Consider the following 19,738-nt stretch of genomic DNA (forward strand, 5'->3'; position numbering starts at 1 on the left):
TATCTGTCTATCGATTATCTTTATTATTTATTGCAGGGACAAACCTGCGGTAAATCCGCGGCAAATTCGCGGCAAATTCGCGGCAAATTCGCGGCAAATCCGCGGCAAAAACGCATGCGGATTTGGTGCGGATTTTTTCCGCAGGTCCGGAAATCTTTCACTGGCAGAAGTTTCTCAAGAAATTTTCTTGAGAAACTTCACATTTCTAGTGCGCACATAGCCTTAGGCTGGAGTCACACTTGCGAGAGACTCTCACGAGTCTCACATCGTATCACCTGGCATGGCCACACACTCTCCTGACAGGAGCTGGTCAGCTGCATGTATTTCAATGCAGCTGAGATGCTCCTGTCAGGAGAGCTGCAGGCCATGTCGGGTGATGTGATGCAAGACTTGCACGAGTCTCTCACAAGTGTGACTCTGGCCTAATACAAGCTGTACACAGGATACTTTACATTGTATCAAATCATCAGATCTTCAGTGTTGTGCCATGAAAAGATATAATAAAATATTTTCAAAAATATGATTGTTGTACTCACTTTTGTGATATTTTATATTTCAGGCAGGTTACATTTTTGAGTTTTGTTTTTTTTTTTTTTTCATGGCTCTAAATTTTACCTAAAATATACGGAATAAAAGCATATGTTTAGGAAAACCGCTCCCATAAACAGAAATGTGTCATTTAAAATAAACCATTGTCCATTTACCCTATAAGGGGGAATGGATATCTTGGAGAAGGGGGTAAATCCTATGCCAAAGACCTCATTCTAGGAGCCAGAGCAGAGGGCTACCCTCTTAGTTAAATATAATACCCTGGGTGCATTTCATTTTCTTAAATGCCATGTAAAACTATATACCGTATTTTTCGGACCATAAGACACACTTTTTTCCCCCCAAATGTTGGGGGAAAGTTGGGGTTGCGTCTTATGGTCTGACTATAGGGCTGTGCCCGGGAATGAGGGTGCTGCGGTGGAGCGGGTCATCGGGGGCACGAGCAGGCTGTAGCAGCCTGCTGTGACCACGTGGGCCCGCTCATTACATATGCACGCCCATCCTCCCGCCCATTTCTCAGAGCAGAAGCCGGCGCTACAGGTGGGCGGGAGGACGAGCGGGGACACGCGCATAGTAAAGAGCCGGTCTGCATGATCACCCCTGGCAACTACAGCCTGGAGTGATCATGTGCGGCTGTATTCACTGCTCCCCGCGCATCATCATCAGCGTGGGGTGCAGTGAATCGGAGTACTCACCCGTCCCCCGGCAGCACGCGATGTCTTCCTGTCTGTGCCGGTCAGCTGATCTGTGCTGATCAGCTGATAGTCACAGACAGGAAGACATCGCGTGCTGCAGGGGGACTGCTCCACACACACAGGTCAGCATGCCAGAGAGGAAGATGATCGGTGCTGCAGGGAGTGAGGAACAGGTGAGTATAAACGTTTATTTTTTTTTCTCTGTGCTATAGGATGGTATATGAACACGATGGGGGCATATAGCAGGATGGGTGGTATATGAGCAGGATGGATGGGGGGTATATGAACAGGATGGATGGGGGATTATGAACAGGATGGATGGGGGTATATGAACAGGATGGAGGGAGGTATATGAACCTGATGGAGGGAGGTATATGAACAGGATGGATGGAGGTATATGAACAGGATGGATGGAGGTATATGAACAGGATGGATGGAGGTATATGAACAGGATGGATGGAGGTATATGAACAGGATGGATGGAGGTATATGAACAGGATGGATGGAGGTATATGAACAGGATGGATGGAGGTATATGAACAGGATAGATGGGGGTATATGAACAGGATGGATGGGGGTATATGAACAGGATGGATGGGGGTATATGAACAGGATGGATGGGGGTATATGAACAGGATGGATGGGGGTATATGAACAGGATGGATGGGGGTATATGAACAGGATGGATGGGGGTATATGAACAGGATGGATGGGGGTATATGAACAGGATGGGGGTATATGAACAGGATGGATGGGGCAATATGAGCAGGATGGGGGTATATGAGCAGGATGGATGGGGGTATATGAACAGGATGGGGGTATATAAACAGGATGGGGGTATATAAACAGGATGGATGGGGGAATATGAGCAGGATAGGGGTATATGAACAGGATGGGGGTATATGAGCAGGATGGATGGGGGAATATGAGCAGGATGGAGGGTATATCAATAGGATGGGGGTATATGAACAGGATGGATGCTGGAATATGAGCAGGATAGGGGTATATGAGCAGGATGGGGGTTTATAGCAGGATCATATACAAGGCAGGAGGATCATTACCAGGACGGGGTACCTTAGTAGAGAATTTGGGGACATTACGCCCACAACAGGGTCAGTTCTGATATAGTCCTGGTATGTGTAGAGCTTGCTCCACATGCTGGGACCTGGGCTGGTCTCTATCCACAATTGCCTTTTTTGCAACATGGAAGCGGCTATATACAGGTTACAGGTATGTGTGCTCCATTATGGTTCTGCTTTTAACTTTATCTAGGAGGCCGCATGGCACATGAAATACAGAATATAGAGTAGCACCCCCCTATTGAGATTTGCCGTGACGTTGGCAGGGGTGGCTCAAAAAATTGATCAATTATTTGCTAAAAATCTCATTTTATTTTTTTTTTTTTTTTTATTATAGTACAGTTGGAATAAATCTCTGAATTTTCACTTTTTATATGATGCATGCCAATTTCAGATCGTGATGGCTCCTTTTTTTCCCCATAACAGTGTTAGCAGCAGATCCTCGCCCCATAACAGTGTGTCATAACCACATTTTTTTGCTTAAAGTTTTATTTTCCTCCTCTAAAACCAGGGTGCGTCTTAGTCCGGTGCATCTTATAGTCCGAAAAATACGGTAATACTGTACCGCCACTACAGGAGAAATATTGGGCCAGAAATTTCATAAGTGATTTTCCATGTATTTATGGAATAATGTAGAACTTGTAGGTTTGTAATATAAAAACAGACATGTAATGCCTAACGTCCGTCACATGATCTCAAACTATGTTTCATATTGTCTTCAGAAATTGAAAAAATTGCAAAGTGCTTTGAAAAACAACCAATATCTCAATTTATCTTTTATTAAAAAGGATTTTCCATTCTCTGTTTTCTTCTCATGGCTTAGGCTATCGGCTGTCTAAGCTGCTGGTGGACACAGACAGAAGAGGGCCTGTGTGCAGGAACAGTGTATAGGCCCTTTACAGTCCAATATCTCTTCATAACAATTCCACCTGCTTTGGAGGTAGAAATGGGCCTTCTGACCTATTCGGGCTCCTGTGCCGCCACTGTTCTTGGCAATGTAACAGCAGTGGATTGTCTATGAAATAAGGAGTAGGGTTTTCAAGTTTCTTGCTATAAAGATTGCAAAGGTTGCTCTGAAGTTGGTGGAATCACTGAATAAGGTCCTGCATGCCACAAATGGTGTGATGCAAACTGTCTCATATAGCAGCATTGGAGAGCACACAACTCGGGCCAGCAATGCAACGGTGCTACCGGATCAAACTGTCAATTAGGATGATGCGCTCCGGAAGACAGGACATAGTACAAACAAGGGATATTCTGGTTATAAGAAGTTGTCAATTATCCACATAATAGTGAATAAATTCTACAGTGGTGGGGGCTGATTATTGAGGTCGCATCAATCACCAAAATGGGGCACTTTTTGCCACCATAATGGGGCAGCAATGCTCTTGCTCAACCTCCACTCCTTTCATTCCTTAAGGCACACAGAGCAGTAAATGAATGCAAGCCGCAGTGAAGCATGTGAACTGGTGCTCAATTCAGATGGGAGAGAAAAGTGCCACCTTTTGGCAGTCGGAATCTCTGCATTTGGACCAGCACCGATCTAGAAGTACTCGCCTATCCTGATCCTGTGGTCTTACTCCCTGCAGGCAGATGTCTCGTCACCCAGCTCTACACTCCCTATCCTTCTGAACGCCCTACTTTGCAGATAAAGATCTGGGTTAAGCTTTCTCAACCTGCCTAAAAAATCTGTATTCTGCTCTTGAAAAATGATCCATCACTGCTGTCACTAGATAAAGCTAAGAGCAATGTGCTGAGATACTGGCCTCCTGAGGAATGTGGTCTGCAATAGGGGAGCTATATCGGGGAAGGGGGGGAGGCAAACAACCCAGACATGACACACCAACTAAAATAGGCATGCACAAGAGCCTCTATTCTGTTTACACAACAAATTGCTGGAGTTTCGCTTTAAGCCCATTGACGTCCCACCACTGCTAATTTGGCGTTAAACATCAATGCATGTTCATATAGAAATGTTTAGTTGCAGATTGACCTTTTATGTGTTTTCTTCCATGCAGGCAATGAATATTGTCACCTCAGTGCTACTTCTGTATGCCAAGGAAGAGGAAGCCTTCTGGCTGCTGGTGGCTCTCTGTGAGCGCATGCTTCCTGATTACTACAATACCCGGGTTGTTGGTGGGTACTAAGATTACATTGTTCTTTATTTCTATCTGTATCATTTATAATGTTCATTATGTAACTGGCTGGTATGCTCAGTTCTTTGTGCCCCCAGGTGTGCCTGCCTCATTATTACTGCATAAAAATGTTACCAGAAAGGAGCAGGACTTTCTTATAGTTGGGTACAATATATGGGTACAAGTATTGGGACACCTGCACATTACACATGAAGGAGCTGTTATGACATCCCATTCTACATCCATGAACATTAATATGGAATTGTTCTTCCTTTTTCTTCTATAGCAGCTTCCACTCTCCTGAGAACACTTTCTACTAAATTTGGGCATGTAGCTGTATGTAATTTTACTCATTCATCTAGGAGACCATTTGTATGGTTAGACACTGATTTTGGATGAAAGGACATGACTCGTAGCCTCTGTGCTAGTTCAACCCAAAGGTTTTCAATGGGCTTGAGGTCAGGGCTGAGCTTTGTATGGCCAGTCATGTTCTTCCAAAAATCTAGATATGCTCATGCAAGATGATTTGCCATCAGTGAAACTAAGAGCCTTGTGCAATCCCTTAGGCTGAGATAGAGCCTAATAGTATCCACTCCACTAAACTTTACAGTTGGCAGTATGCAGTCAGGCAGATACCATTCTTTTGATATTCGCCAAACTCGCTCATCTATCAGACTGCTAGACAGAGAAGTGTGCCTCGTCAGTCGACAGAACACATTTCCACTGGTGGCGTGCTTCACACCACTCCATTTCTGATGCTTTGAATTGTGATTGATGATATAACACTTACATGCAGCTGCTAGGCTATAGAAACTCATCATGAAGATCCCGGCACAGTTTTTGTGCTCACCCTAATGCCAAAGGAGACTTGGATGTTGGTTACTAGTCAGCAGGGTTTTATGGACTTTTATATGTGTTGGTCCTTCCTTTTCCATAGTAGCATCCACTCCTCTGGGAAGGCTTTCTACAAGACTTTGAGTGTATCTGTGTGTAATTTTACCCACTCATATATTCATATGGAGGAGCATTTGTCCCCCCCCTCCCCCCTTCTTACCTGATTTTTTTTTTTCTTCTTCTTTCTCCCTCTCTCTCATTCAACACTACATACTTTGCCCTATCTTAAGGCTTCACAGATATTAGTATCTTTGACCCTACTCATATATCTTCTTTTCTTATCTTTACCTTTAGTGGGGGGGTTTTCTTGCTTTAAATGGAAAAATTCTTGTGAAATTCTTAGTATTTTTATTGTATTTAGACAGTTGGTAACTTTATATATATATTTTAAAGCTGGCTTTACACGCTGCGATCTCGCTAGCGAGATCGCAAGCGATCGTACCCGCCCCCGTCGGTTGTGCGACACAGGCAAATCGCTGCCCATGCCGCACAACCTCGCTTAACCCCGTCACACGGACTTACCTGCCCTGCAACGTCGCTCTAGCCGGCGAACCACCTTCTTTCTAAGGGAGCGGTTCGTGCGGCGTCACAGCGATGTCACACAGCAGGCGTCCAATAGAAGCAGAGGGGCGGAGATGAGCTGGACGTAACTTCCCACCCACCTCCTTCCTTCCGCATTGCTGGTGGAGGCAGGTAAGGAGATGTTCGTCGCTCCTGCGGTGTCACACATAGCGATGTGTGCTGCCGCAGGAATGAGGAACAACATCGCTAATAAGCAGAAAACGATTTTTTGTTTCAGGACGACCTCTCCGCGGCAAACTATTTTGACCGCTTTTGCGATCGTTTAAGGTCGCTCATAAGTGTCACACACTGCGATATCGTTAATGACGCCGGATGTGTGTCACAAACACCGTGACCCCGACGATAATTCATTAACGATATCGTAGCGTGTAAAGCCCGCTTTTAGTTTATACGCTTCTTAGCAATGTCTGTCTTGAATTGCTTTTTTGATGGGTGCATATGGATCTTTAGGTCCGAGCAAGTTGTACCTTATATATGTATGATTCCTTTGTTAAAGAATTTAAAAAAAGAGCCTTTGTTTCTTTATGATCTTACTCTCAACTACCATTGGTAAAATCTATAAACTTTTTACAAAATTGTCATTTTTGACATGCTTTTTTTGTATGATGTTTTCACTCACAATGTAGGCCCAGTTCTAATTGTAGTTGTGCAGTAAATATTGTCATCCATGACCTGGATTCATATGTATTCCATGTAATGTTTCTTATTTCTCCCCCAGGAGCTCTTGTGGATCAAGGAGTGTTTGAAGAGTTGGCTCACGATTATGTGCCTCAGCTTTACGACTGTATGCAAGACTTGGGGGTGATTTCCACCATTTCGCTTTCTTGGTTTCTCACAATTTTCCTTAGTGTGATGCCCTTTGAAAGTGCCGTGGTGGTGGTGGATTGTTTCTTCTATGAAGGCATCAAGGTTATATTTCAGCTCGCACTTGCTGTATTGGAGGCCAATGTCGAGAAGCTCCTCAACTGTAAAGATGATGGAGAAGCCATGACTGTGCTTGGAAAGTATGATGCATTCTTTTAATTGCCTTTTTTATGTATCTTCAAGCATTTAGCCAGTATATAAAAAAAACTAAGCGCTTTTGTTGCAAATTTTTGTTTTGTTTTTTGTTTTTTATTTTGTTACCAAATGCTCATGATGGCTTGAAAAGGTTAGAGAATCAAGAATTCCCAATCAACCACCTCTCTTATTCAAAAGCTGCCCAGTTCACTGCCATGCTACTTGCTGCTGCAGTGATGACAACCTGACATAGACATGTGACAGCTGCAGTTACTTGCTGGAAACCATGCAGACAGTGGCTGCAGCGGCCACTGCAACATGATCATGGCTGTAGCACATGAGTCCCCAATTCCAGTCCTCAAGGGCCGCAAACAGTGCATGTTTTCAGGATTTCCTTAGTATTGCACAGGTGATAATTTAATCACCTGCACAGTTGATGATTCCAACACCCATGCAATGCTAAGGAAATCCTGAAAACATGCACTGTTGGCGGCCCTCGAGGACTGGAGTTGGGGAACCCTGCTGTAGCAGGAAGCAAGAACCAATGGGGGCTACTGAGTTTAGCATTGGCTGCAACAGTCATATGTCCCTGAACTGATAGTGGGCAGTAGAGACCAGAGGGGAACAAGTAAGCTCTGGAGGGTAACAGCATGGTTGGGATGAGGAGATTTACGATACTGTATGTATGTAATGTATATGTATGTGTGTATGTATGTATGTATGTGTGTGTGTGTGTGTGTGTGTGTGTGTGTGTGTGTATATGTGTGTATATATACCGTATATATAATGTATATGTGTGTGTGTATGTATAATATAATAAAACTTCCATGGGACAACACTGAAGGTTTGCACTTTTGATACAATGTAAAGTAGTCAGTGTAAGTTTGGTGTGCCCCCCTAAATAAATCAAAACAGCCATCACTGTCTAAACCGCTGATAGCAAAAGTGAGTGCACCCCTGAAATGGGAAAATTGTGTCAATTAGCCATTTTCCCTCCCTGGTGTCATGTGACTCATTAGTGGTTCAAGGTCTGAGGTGTAATTGGGGAGCAGGTGTGTTATATTTGTTATCGCTCACACACTTATTGGTTACTGGAAGTTCAACATGGCACCTCATGGCGAAGAAATCTCTGAGGATATCAAAAAAAGAATTGTTGGTCTAGAAGAAGATTGCCAGCACTCCTGAAACTGAGCTGCAGCACGGTGGCTAAGACCATATAACCAAACAGGTCCCACTCAGAACAGGCCTCACCATGGTTGACCAAAGAAGTTGAATGCACATGCACAGCATTATATCCAGAGGTTGCCTTTTCAAAATAGATGTATGAGTTCTGCCAGCATTGCTGCGGAGGATAAAGGGTGGGGGATCAGTCAGCTCAGACCACACGCAACACACTGCTTCAAATTGGTCTGTGTAGCTGTTGTCCCAGAAGAAAACCTCTCCTAAAGATGATGCACAAAAAAGCCCACAAACAGCTTGCCAAAGACAAGCAAACTAAGGACATGGATTACAGGAACCAAGTCCTATGGTCTGATGAGTCCAAGGTAAATTTATTTGGTTCAGGTGGTGTTGACCAGATGAGCAGTGTCTTGCCTGCAGTCAAGCATGGTGGTGGGAGTGTCATGGTTTGGGCCTACATGAGTGCTGCTGGCTGTGGGGAGCTACAGTTCGAGAGAACCAGGAATGCCAACATGTAATGTGACATAGGGAAGCAGAGCATAATCCCCTCCCTTCAGAAATTGGGCCGCAGTGCAGTATTGTAACAAAATGATCCCAAACATACCTCCAAAATGGCCACTGCCTTGCTAAAAAAAAACAAAGGGTAAAGGTGCTGGACAGGCCAAGCATGTCTCCAGACCTAAACCATATGGAGCATTTATGAGGCATCCTCAAACGGAAGGTGGAGAAGCGCATGGTCTCTAACATCCACTAGCTCCATTATGTCATTGTGGTGGAGTTGGAAGGGCATTCCCGCAGCTCCTGTAAAGCTGTAGTGAACTCCATGCCTACGAGAGTTAAGACAGTGCTTGAAAATAATGGTGGCCACACAAAATATTGACACTTTGGGCACAATTTGGCCATTTTCATTTAAGGGTGTACTCCCTTTTTGTTGTCAGCAGTTTTGAGATTTATGGCTGTGTGTTGAGTTATTTAGAGGGCACCAAATTTACACTGTTATATAAGCTGTATTGTCACCACTGTATACATTGTAGCAAAGTGTCCTATCCTCAGAGTTGTCCCATGAAAATATATGATAAAATATTTACAAAAATGTGAGGGGTGTACTCAATTTTGTGATATATTGTACCATGCATTTGATAAAAAAAGGCTTTTTAAAAGAAGTGGGTCATTGACTTCATTGTTTGCAGCACGATACTGCTGCTTTCAACTAATTCATAGGAAAGTGAACCAAAGAGGAAACCAGAAGGCGGCAGAAACTGCTGACTGCTCCACAATCTGTGTGTATGATCCTTTATTTGCTGATTATATAGATATTGATATATAGTGTGTGTGTGTGTGTGTGTGTGTGTGTGTGTGTGTAAGCCCACCTCACTGCTCCTTTTCAGCTCCCTATCCAAGGTTGTCTTTTTATATATAAAAGAGAAAGGAACATCAAAGCAAATAACCATTTTAATGTGGTCTCCATTAATCCACTTAAAATCCTCTTCCTAATCTACAATTTAACAATTGATTGCTCTGTTTTCATTTGTTTTAATCACTTGCAGGCTTCACCATGGGGCAGTATAGGCCCCTTTACACACTGAGACTTTCTAGTGATCCCACCAGCGATCCCGACCTGGCCGGGATCGCTACAAAGTCTCTAAACAGTCTCTGGTGAGCTGTCAAAACAGGCCGCAGCAGCGATCCAGACCTGCAGATCGACCTCGCTGGTCGTTGGGGACGTGTCACACAGCAGCTATTTGACGACACACACCTATGTTAGGGTCGTGGTGTTTGGCGCTGAAGCCACCTAAGTGTCCTTTTTACACGCCCCCATCAGCTCCAATTGGTGATCGCTAGTGCGTTCTTATTGGCGACCCCCAATCAGAACGCAACAGCGACCACCAATTGGAGGTAAGGGGGCGGGAAAAAGAATGCTGTAGCACACCTATGGGCTGGGTTCTAAGTCGCGAACGATGTTGTTGTAACGGTGTCAAACACACCGATGCATGCTGGGCAGCGGGAAACAAAGGCCCAAAAAATGGTCCTGAAAGATTTGTAGCGATCAGCGACCTCACAGCGGGGGCCAGGTCGCTGATGCGTGTCACACACTGCAATGTCGCTGGGGAGGTCGCTATTACGTCACAAAACCGGTGAAGTTACAGCGATATCGCTAGCGATATTGCATTGTCTAAAGGGGCCTTATGGCTTCACCAGTATGGGACAGTGTTGACAGTGGACTAATTGCGGTGATTAGGACTCTTTTTCTATTTTGAGATCTGTATTTTGGTTTTTTTTTGTTTTTCTTAGGTATCTGGATAGTGTGAGTAATAAAGACAGCACATTACCCCCTATTCCTCACCTGCATTCTCTGGTCACTGATGATGTGGAGCCATACCCCGAGGTGGACATTTTCACCCTCATTGCCTCCTCTTATCAGGTTTGTATGTGCTCTGTACCAATTACTTTATAGATCAGACTGACACAAAAAAAATAGCTGCCAATTTCTTGATTGCCCACCAGATGGCACTTTTGTCTTGCTGTTCCATACATGTAACATGTTCCTGGATTTAGCAAACTCATAAAATGTCTACATTTTGTGTCCCTTTTGTAGAAATTTGGCTCTATTCGGGCAGATCTAATAGAACAAATGAGGTTTAAGCAAAGGCTAAAGGTGATACAGACCCTTGAGGACACTACGAAGAGAAATGTGGTAAGCTGATGCCTTCTTGCAGATACTGTATTTTTCCGACTATAAGACGCACCGGACCATAAGACGCACCCTGGTTTTAGGAGGAAAATAGGAAAATAAAATTTTAAGCAAAAAATGTGGTCATGACACACTGTTATGGGGAGAGGATCTGCTGCTGACACTATTATGGGGGTAATGTCCCCAAATGCTCTACTAAGGTACTCCATCCTGGTAATGATTTTCCTGCCTCGTATATAATCCCCATCCTTGTATATATGACCCTCATCCTGGTATAGCCCCCATCCTGCTATATACCCCCATCCTGCTCATAATATACCCCCATCCTGCTATATACCCCCATCCTGCTCATAATATACCCCCATCCTGCTCATAATATACCCCCATCTTGGTATATACCCCATCCTGCTATATACCCCATCCTGCTATATGGCCTGTATCCTATGGCACAGAAAAAATAAATGTTTTATACTCACCTTTCCTCACTCCAGCAGCATCGCTCGTCCTCCTGTCTGTGCTGGTAACAACGCTGCTGACCTGTGTGGAGCCATTCCCCTGTAGCATCGCGATGTCCTCCTGTCTGTCGGTTTGCTGATGTGTGTGGAGACTAGCAGTGCGCACAGCGACGACGTCATCGCTGTGCTCACCACTCTCTACACACATAAGCTGGCCGGCAGACGGGAGGATATTGCAGTGCTGCAGGGGAACGGTGAGTATACCGTACTTATTCACTGCCCCCCGCGCTGATGATGATGTGCGGGGGGCAGTGAATAAAGCCGCACATGATCACTCCAGGCTGTAGTTGCCACGGGTGATCATGCGGGCCGGCTGTTTACTATGCGTGCACCCCCCGCCCATCACCTGGCCCAGCTGTCTGCACGGCTTCAGCGCTGAAAGATAATGGGCGGGAGCATGGGCGTGCATATGAAATGAGCGGGTCCACGTGGTCACGGCAGGTGCTGCTACAGCCTGCTTGTGCCGTCGATGACCCGCTTCACCGTAGCACCCTCATTCCCCCCCCAGCCCTACATTCAGACTATAAGACGCACCCCCCACTTTCCCACAGCATTTGGGGGAAAATAAGTGCATCTTATAGTCCGAATAATATGGTGTGTCTATATATGTATATGTGTATGTATTTGTGCGTATATATCTGTCTATCTCTCTCTCTCTCTCTCTCTCTCTCTCTCTCTCTCTCTCTCTCTCTCTCTCTCTCTATATATATATATATATATATATATATATATATATATATATATATATATATATATATATATATATATATATATATATATATATATATATATATATATATATATATATATATATATATATATATATATATATAATATCTCGCCGTATGTTTAGCTTAATAAACCTGAAGTGATTAGCAGTTATTGAATGGGGAACTCTTAGCCAGACAAATATATAGAATAACATGGCGACCATTCGGATTAATGACTATCCATGTAATTGGTCCACCTGAGACAGACAAACATTCTTCAGCCCCACCATGCAGCAATATAAAATTCACCCGACCTGTTCTTTAGTTACATAGGTTGAAAAAAAGACCTAGGTCAATCTATTCATCCACCAATTATATATTTTGTGACCGACAATGTTGTGTGGATCCCATATGTGGCCTTACAAGTGATTTATAGAGGGGTAACAATACGTTGGGATCACGGGATCTAATCTTTTTATACACCGTAAGATCTTGTTTGCTTTTGCGGCTGCTGCCTGACATTGAGTGCTGCTTAGCTTACATCTTGCAGGTGGTAGGGTGACACCTCTGTGAATTTTACATTAGCAGCATGACGATTTTTGTTGTGGATATCCACAGCAGTATTGATTATAATGTGGTCGGCGATAAATGCACATGATTTGTACAGTTGTAAATGCATCACATACAGACGTCAGTATGCCCCAAGTCTTATGAGATGGACCACCTTCAGGTTATATGTGCATGCTGCAGTTTTTGTTGCTTTTTTGTAGGTTTTGGGTTTTTTTGGTGCTGTTTTATTGTCAGCAAGTTCTGACTTTTGACTTCCCAGCAAAGTCTATGAGAAATCAGATTTACCATGCACATGTTGCATTTTTTTTTTGTCTGCAGCTTTTGTCACAAACGTCTGGGGAAAAAAATGCAGCATGTTTATTCTACTAGCTTTTTTTGTCACGATTTTGTCACACTTTCTATACTGAAAAACACATGAAGTCAGAATTGACAAAAACAGGACAAAAAAGTAACAAAAGCCATCATTTAGAAGGGGTTTTTTTGTTTTTTTTTTACATTTCTAGGCTTTCTGTGGCAAGGTGCAGTTTTAGTTGCAGTTTTGGTTGCAGTTAGGGTGCAGAAAAGACTGCAGTGTGCACATATAAAATTAGGGCTCATGCGCACGTAACGTGCCGTCAAATCGCTGCAGAATATTCAGCACATGTGCGCGTCAAATCGCTGCAGAAACACAGCATAATAGATGCAGTTTTTCTGTACAAAAAATGCCGATTTCATGCGCTATGGCTGCTGCCCTCACCATAGACAGAGTGGGAGCTGCTTCCATAGCGCACGGAATAATTGACATGCTCATTTCTTTTTCGCTCCTAATTGGGAGACCCAGACAGTGGGTGTATAGCTACTGCCTCTGGAGGCCGCACAAAGAACTACACTTAAAAGTGTAAGGCCCCTCCCCTTCTGGCTATACACCCTCCCGTAGGAGTACGGATTCCTCAGTTTTAGCTTTGTGCGAAGGAGGTCAGACACGCACGCATAGCTCCATTGTTTTTAGTCAGCAGCAGCTGCTGACTATGTCGGATGGAAGAAAAGAGGGCCCATACAGGGCTCCCAGCATGCTCCCTTCTCACCCCACTGTATGTCGGAGGTGTTTGTAAGGTTGAGGTACCCATTGCGGGTACGGCGGCTGGAGCCCACATGCTGATTCCTTCCCCATCCCTTTTTACAGGGCTCTGGGTGAAGTGGGATTTACTGGTCTCCAGGCACTGAGACCGTGCTCCATCTACAGCCCCTGGAGAAGATGCTGGATGGAGCGGAGTACATCAGGGACATGGCCCTGCTTCCTCAAGGTACTCTGTGTCCCCGTGCATTTGGCGCTCACACCGCAGCATGCTGGGTGTTGTAGTGCGCCGGGGACATCAGCGCTGCGGCGCTTGTGCCATGGCCTCATTCAGCTTCGCTGAAGCAGGCACACTTTTGGGAAACGGTCGCGCCGGCCGCTGGGACTGCGGCGCGGCTGGCACTTGTGGTGCGCCGGGGACTTCAGCGCGGGCCGCGCTTTTACGGCGGCCGCGCTGATAACTCGAGTCCCCGGCTTTTGCGGCCTAGTTCCGTTCGTTCCCGCCCCCAGACCTGCCAGTCAGGAGAGGGGCGGGACGCTGGTCAGTGCATCAGCGCTGAGGGCTGGAGTCGTTTTTACATACTCCAGCCCTCACAATAGGCACAGAGGGGACACTGTTTCCCGCACTTTTGTTTGGGAACTCCCACGGACCGCCCCTCTCCACAGACGCCGGCAGCCATTCCTGCTGACACGCTGAGCTGCAGAGGGGAGCCGGGGAGACCCAGACAAGGAATTCTGCGCCTCTTACCCGCTATTCAGCGGGCGGTAAGCAGCCCTCAGGGCTCACCCCCTCTTGTGCCAGTAGTAATCTTAGTATTTTGTTCCTGCAAATACTTTGTACTGCATAGCGCTGGTCGCCCTTTGGCTATAGACTCTCTCACATTGCAGAGAGCCAACAGCATGTCGTCCACAAAACGCAAGGGTGCCAAGGCACAGACATTATATGCTTCCTGTACCGCATGTGGGACTTTTCTACCGGCAGGCTCCACTGACCCCCATTGTGTGCAGTGCTCGGCCCCTGCGGCACTTGCACAGTCGGGACCTCTGCTCGACGTGACCCAGGGTGTACCACCTGTGAATGCTGTCCAGGTGACAGGAACTGAGTTTACAGCTTTTGCTGACAGAATGTCTCTCACTATGTCACAAATTCTTGACACATTGCGAGCTAGGCCTGTACTTCAGGCCACGGACACTGTGCAATCATTGCCCCCTGGTCCCCCTCAGCTGAATTACCTCCAAGCTCCGGGACGGGCACATACACCTCAGGGTGAAGACTCTGACTCGGACGATGGCCCCAGGCAACCTAAGCGGGCTCGCTATGAGGGGCCTTCACATTCATCTCAATGGTCAGGATCCCAGCGAGATGAATCTATGGGTGATGAGGCGGACGTAACTGATCAGGATTCTGATCCTGGGACCGCTCTCAATCTAGATACACCAGATGGTGACGCCATAGTTAATGATCTTATAGCGTCCATCAATAAGATGTTAAATATTTCCCCACCAGCTCCTCTTGTAGAGGAGTCAGCTTCGCAGCACGAGAGAATCCATTTCAGATATCCTAAGCGTACATTAAGCACTTTTCTGGACCACGCTGACTTTAGAGACGCAATCCAGAAACCCCACGCTTATCCGGAAAGGCGTTTTTCTAAACGGCTTAAAGATACACGCTATCCTTTTCCCCCTGAGGTGGTCAAGGGTTGGACCCAGTGTCCAAAAGTGGATCCTCCAATTTCCAGGCTTGCAGCTAGATCCTTGGTTGCAGTTGAAGATGGAGCGGCACTTAAAGATGCCACTGACAGGCAGATGGAGCTCTGGCTGAAATCCATCTATGAAGCGATTGGAGCGTCGTTAGCGCCATCTTTTGCTGCCGTATGGGCACTCCAAGCTATCTCAGCCGGGCTTGTGCAAGTCGACTCAGTCACACGTGCATTTGCCCCGCAGGTAGCACCATTGACCTCGCAAATGGCGGCATTCGCGTCGTACGCAATTAATGCTGTTCTTGACGCTACAAGCCGCACGGCAGTGGCGTCAGCCAACTCCGTTGTTTTGCGTAGGGCCCTGTGGTTGAGACATTGGAAGGCAGATTCTCATTCCAAGAAGTGCTTAACCAATTTGCCTTTTTCTCGTGACCGATTGTTTGGAGAGCGTTTGGATGAAATCATCAAACACTCCAAGGGTAAGGACTCATCCTTACCGCAACACAGACAAAACAAACCCCAACAGAGGAAGGGTCAGTCTGGTTATCGGTCCTTTCGAGGACCGGGCAGGTCCCAATTCGCCTCGTCAAAAAAGACTCAAAAAGACCAGAGACGCTCAGATTCTTGGAGGTCTCAGTCACGCCCAAAAAGGACAGCCGGAGGAACCGTTGCCAAGACGGCGTCCTCCTGACTTGCAGTCTCCGATTCCCACACCCTCGGTCGGTGGGAGGCTTTCCCACTTTGGCGACATTTGGCTGTCACGCGTCAGAGACCGTTGGGTGAGGGATATTCTGTCTCACGGGTACAGGATAGAGTTCAGTTCTCGTCCGCCAACTCGTTTCTTCAGAACTTCTCCACCACCAGACCGAGCCGATGCTCTGTTGCAGGCGGTGGCCGCTCTAAAGGCGGAAGGAGTGGTGACCTCCGTCCCTCTTCAGGAACAAGGTCACGGTTTTTACTCCAATCTGTTTGTGGTCCCAAAAAAGGACGGATCGTATCGACCCGTCCTGGATCTAAAGTTGCTCAACAGACACGTAAAAGTCAGGAGGTTCCGGATGGAATCCCTACGCTCCGTCATAGCCTCAATGTCTCAAGGAGATTTTCTAGCATCAATAGATATCAAAGATGCGTATCTCCACGTGCCGATTGCGCCAGAGCATCAGCGTTTCCTACGCTTCGTCATACACGACGAACACCTGCAGTTCGTAGCGTTACCTTTCGGTCTGGCAACAGCCCCCCGGGTCTTCACCAAGGTCATGGCAGCAGTAGTAGCTGTTCTGCACTCGCAAGGTCACTCGGTCATCCCGTATCTAGACGACCTGCTTATAAAGGCACCCTCTCAAGAGGCATGCCAACACAGTCTGAAGGTGGCACTAGACACTCTCCAGAGTTTCGGGTGGATTATCAACTTTCCAAAGTCTCATCTAACCCCGACCCAATCTCTGACTTATCTTGGCATGGAGTTTCATACTCTCTCAGCGATAGTGAAGCTTCCACTGGACAAGCAGTGTTCGCTACGGACAGGAGTGCAATCTCTCCTTCAGAGCCAGTCGCACTCACTGAGGCGCCTCATGCATTTCCTAGGAAAGATGGTAGCAGCAATGGAGGCGGTCCCGTTCGCGCAGTTTCATCTGCGCCCTCTACAATGGGACATTCTACGCCAATGGGATGGGAAATCGACGTCCCTCGACAGGACTGTCTCCCTCTCTCAGACTGCCAAGGACTCTCTGCGTTGGTGGCTTCTCCCCACCTCATTGTCACAGGGAAAGTCGTTCCTTCCCCCGTCCTGGGCAGTGGTCACGACGGATGCGAGCCTATCAGGGTGGGGAGCGGTGTTTCTCCACCACAGGGCTCAGGGGACGTGGACTCAGGAAGAGTCCACCCTGCAGATCAATGTTCTGGAAATCAGAGCAATCTATCTTGCTCTGCGAGCCTTCCAACAATGGCTGGAAGGCAAGCAGATTCGGATTCAGTCGGACAATTCCACGGCGGTGGCGTACATCAACCACCAAGGGGGAACACGCAGTCGCCAAGCCTTTCAGGAAGTCCGGCGGATTTTGACGTGGGTGGAAAGCAAAGCGTCCACCATATCCGCAGTTCACATCCCAGGCGTGGAAAACTGGGAAGCAGACTTTCTCAGTCGCCAGGGCATGGACGCAGGAGAATGGTCCCTTCACCCGGACGTGTTTCAGCAGATCTGTTGCCGCTGGGGGACGCCGGACGTCGATCTGATGGCGTCACGGCACAACAACAAGGTCCCAGTTTTCATGGCACGGTCTCACGATCACCGAGCGCTGGCGGCAGACGCCTTGGTTCAGGATTGGTCGCAATTCCGACTCCCCTATGTGTTCCCACCTCTAGCATTGTTACCCAGAGTTCTCCGGAAAATCAGGTCCGACTGCCATCGAGCCATTCTCGTCGCTCCAGACTGGCCAAGAAGGTCGTGGTACCCGGATCTGTGGCATCTCACGGTAGGCCAACCGTGGGCACTACCAGACCGTCCAGATTTGCTGTCTCAAGGGCCGTTTTTCCATCTGAATTCTGCGGCCCTGAACCTGACTGTGTGGCCATTGAGTCCTGGATCCTAGCGGCCTCAGGTTTATCTCATGAAGTTGTTGCCACAATGAGACAGGCTAGAAAACCATCCTCAGCTAAGATCTATCACAGGACGTGGAAGATATTCTTAGCTTGGTGCTTGGCTCAAGGGTTTTCTCCCTGGCCATTTGCATTGCCAATTTTTCTTTCCTTCCTGCAGTCTGGGTTGGAAAAAGGTTTGTCGCTTAGCTCTCTTAAGGGTCAAGTCTCCGCGCTATCCGTATTCTTTCAGAAGCGCTTGGCACGGCTTTCTAAAGTACGCACGTTTCTCCAAGGAGTTTGTCATATCGTTCCTCCTTACAGACGGCCATTGGAACCCTGGGATCTAAACAAGGTTCTCATTGCTCTCCAGAAGCCGCCTTTCGAGCCTTTGAAAGAGGTTTCCCTTTCTCGGCTTTCACAAAAAGTAGTTTTTCTTGTGGCGGTCACGTCTCTTCGAAGAGTGTCCGAGCTAGCGGCGTTATCTTGCAAATCTCCCTTCCTGGTGTTTCACCAAGACAAGGTAGTACTGCGTCCAATTCCAGAGTTTTCTCCCAAGGTGGTTTCTTCCTTTCATCTCAATCAGGATATCACTTTGCCATCTTTGTGTCCGCATCCAGTTCACCAATTTGAAAAAGGTTTACATCTGTTGGACCTGGTGAGAGCACTCAGGATTTACATTTCTCGCACGGCGTCTCTACGCCGTTCTGATGCGCTCTTTGTCCTAGTCGCTGGTCAGCATAAGGGATCGCAAGCTTCCAAATCCACCCTGGCGCGGTGGATCAAGGAACCAATTCTTCACACATACCGTTCTGCTGGGCTTCCGATTCCATCTGGACTGAAGGCCCATTCTACCAGAGCCGTGGGTGCGTCCTGGGCATTGCGGCATCAGGCTACGGCTCAGCAGGTGTGCCAGGCGGCTACCTGGTCGAGTCTGCACACGTTTACCAAACACTATCAAGTGCATACCTACGCTTCGGCAGATGCCAGCCTAGGTAGACAGGTCCTTCAGGCGGCGGTGGCCCACCTGTAGGAAAGGGCTGTCTGACAGCCCGTTCATGTGGTATCTTTTTACCCACCCAGGGACTGCTTTTGGACGTCCCACTGTCTGGGTCTCCCAATTAGGAGCGAAAAAGAAGAAGGGAATTTTGTTTACTTACCGTAAATTCCTTTTCTTCTAGCTCCAATTGGGAGACCCAGCACCCGCCCTATTTGTTCTTAGGGTTTCGTTTTTCGGGTGCACATGTTGTTCATGTTGTTTCTTAAGTTCTCCGATCTTGTTATCGGATTGAATTTGTTTTTGAAACTGTTATTGGCTTTCCTCCTTCTTGCTTTGGTACTAAAACTGAGGAATCCGTACTCCTACGGGAGGGTGTATAGCCAGAAGGGGAGGGGCCTTACACTTTTAAGTGTAGTTCTTTGTGCGGCCTCCAGAGGCAGTAGCTATACACCCACTGTCTGGGTCTCCCAATTGGAGCTAGAAGAAAAGGAATTTACGGTAAGTAAACAAAATTCCCTTCTTTATGAATGCATGGATTTGGGTCAAAATTTTAGCACCGAAATCACTGCGTTCATAAAAGCATTGTGCGCACGTGTCATGCACAATCTACATAGATTGTGCAGGGGACGCAGGACACATGCATTTACACTGCAGTGCTATACGCAGCGTAAATGCATGCAATTACGCAGTTGTGTGCATGAGCCCTTAAGGTTCATTTTATTTCAGACCTTCAGTGCTACATATACAGCTCTGGCAAAATTTAAGATACCACTTTCAAATTTTCAGTTTTTCTGATTACCGTATTTTTCGC

At 46.7% G+C, this 19,738-nt stretch overlaps 1 protein-coding gene across 2 annotated transcripts in view; it reads left to right on the plus strand.

The window, feature by feature from the left end:
• TBC1D9 (TBC1 domain family member 9) overlaps positions 1-19,738 on the plus strand; it is a 98,521-nt gene that overhangs the window by 48,661 nt on the left and 30,122 nt on the right. For both annotated transcript variants that reach the window (XM_075348352.1, XM_075348360.1), the window contains exons 11-14: positions 4,342-4,459; positions 6,653-6,938; positions 10,405-10,534; positions 10,709-10,807. In XM_075348352.1, coding sequence (XP_075204467.1) covers positions 4,342-4,459; positions 6,653-6,938; positions 10,405-10,534; positions 10,709-10,807 — 633 coding nt within the window. The remainder of the gene's footprint in view (positions 1-4,341; positions 4,460-6,652; positions 6,939-10,404; positions 10,535-10,708; positions 10,808-19,738) is intronic.

The sequence above is a fragment of the Anomaloglossus baeobatrachus genome, chromosome 1 (genome assembly GCF_048569485.1).
Source record: "Anomaloglossus baeobatrachus isolate aAnoBae1 chromosome 1, aAnoBae1.hap1, whole genome shotgun sequence".
Taxonomy (NCBI): domain Eukaryota; kingdom Metazoa; phylum Chordata; class Amphibia; order Anura; family Aromobatidae; genus Anomaloglossus; species Anomaloglossus baeobatrachus.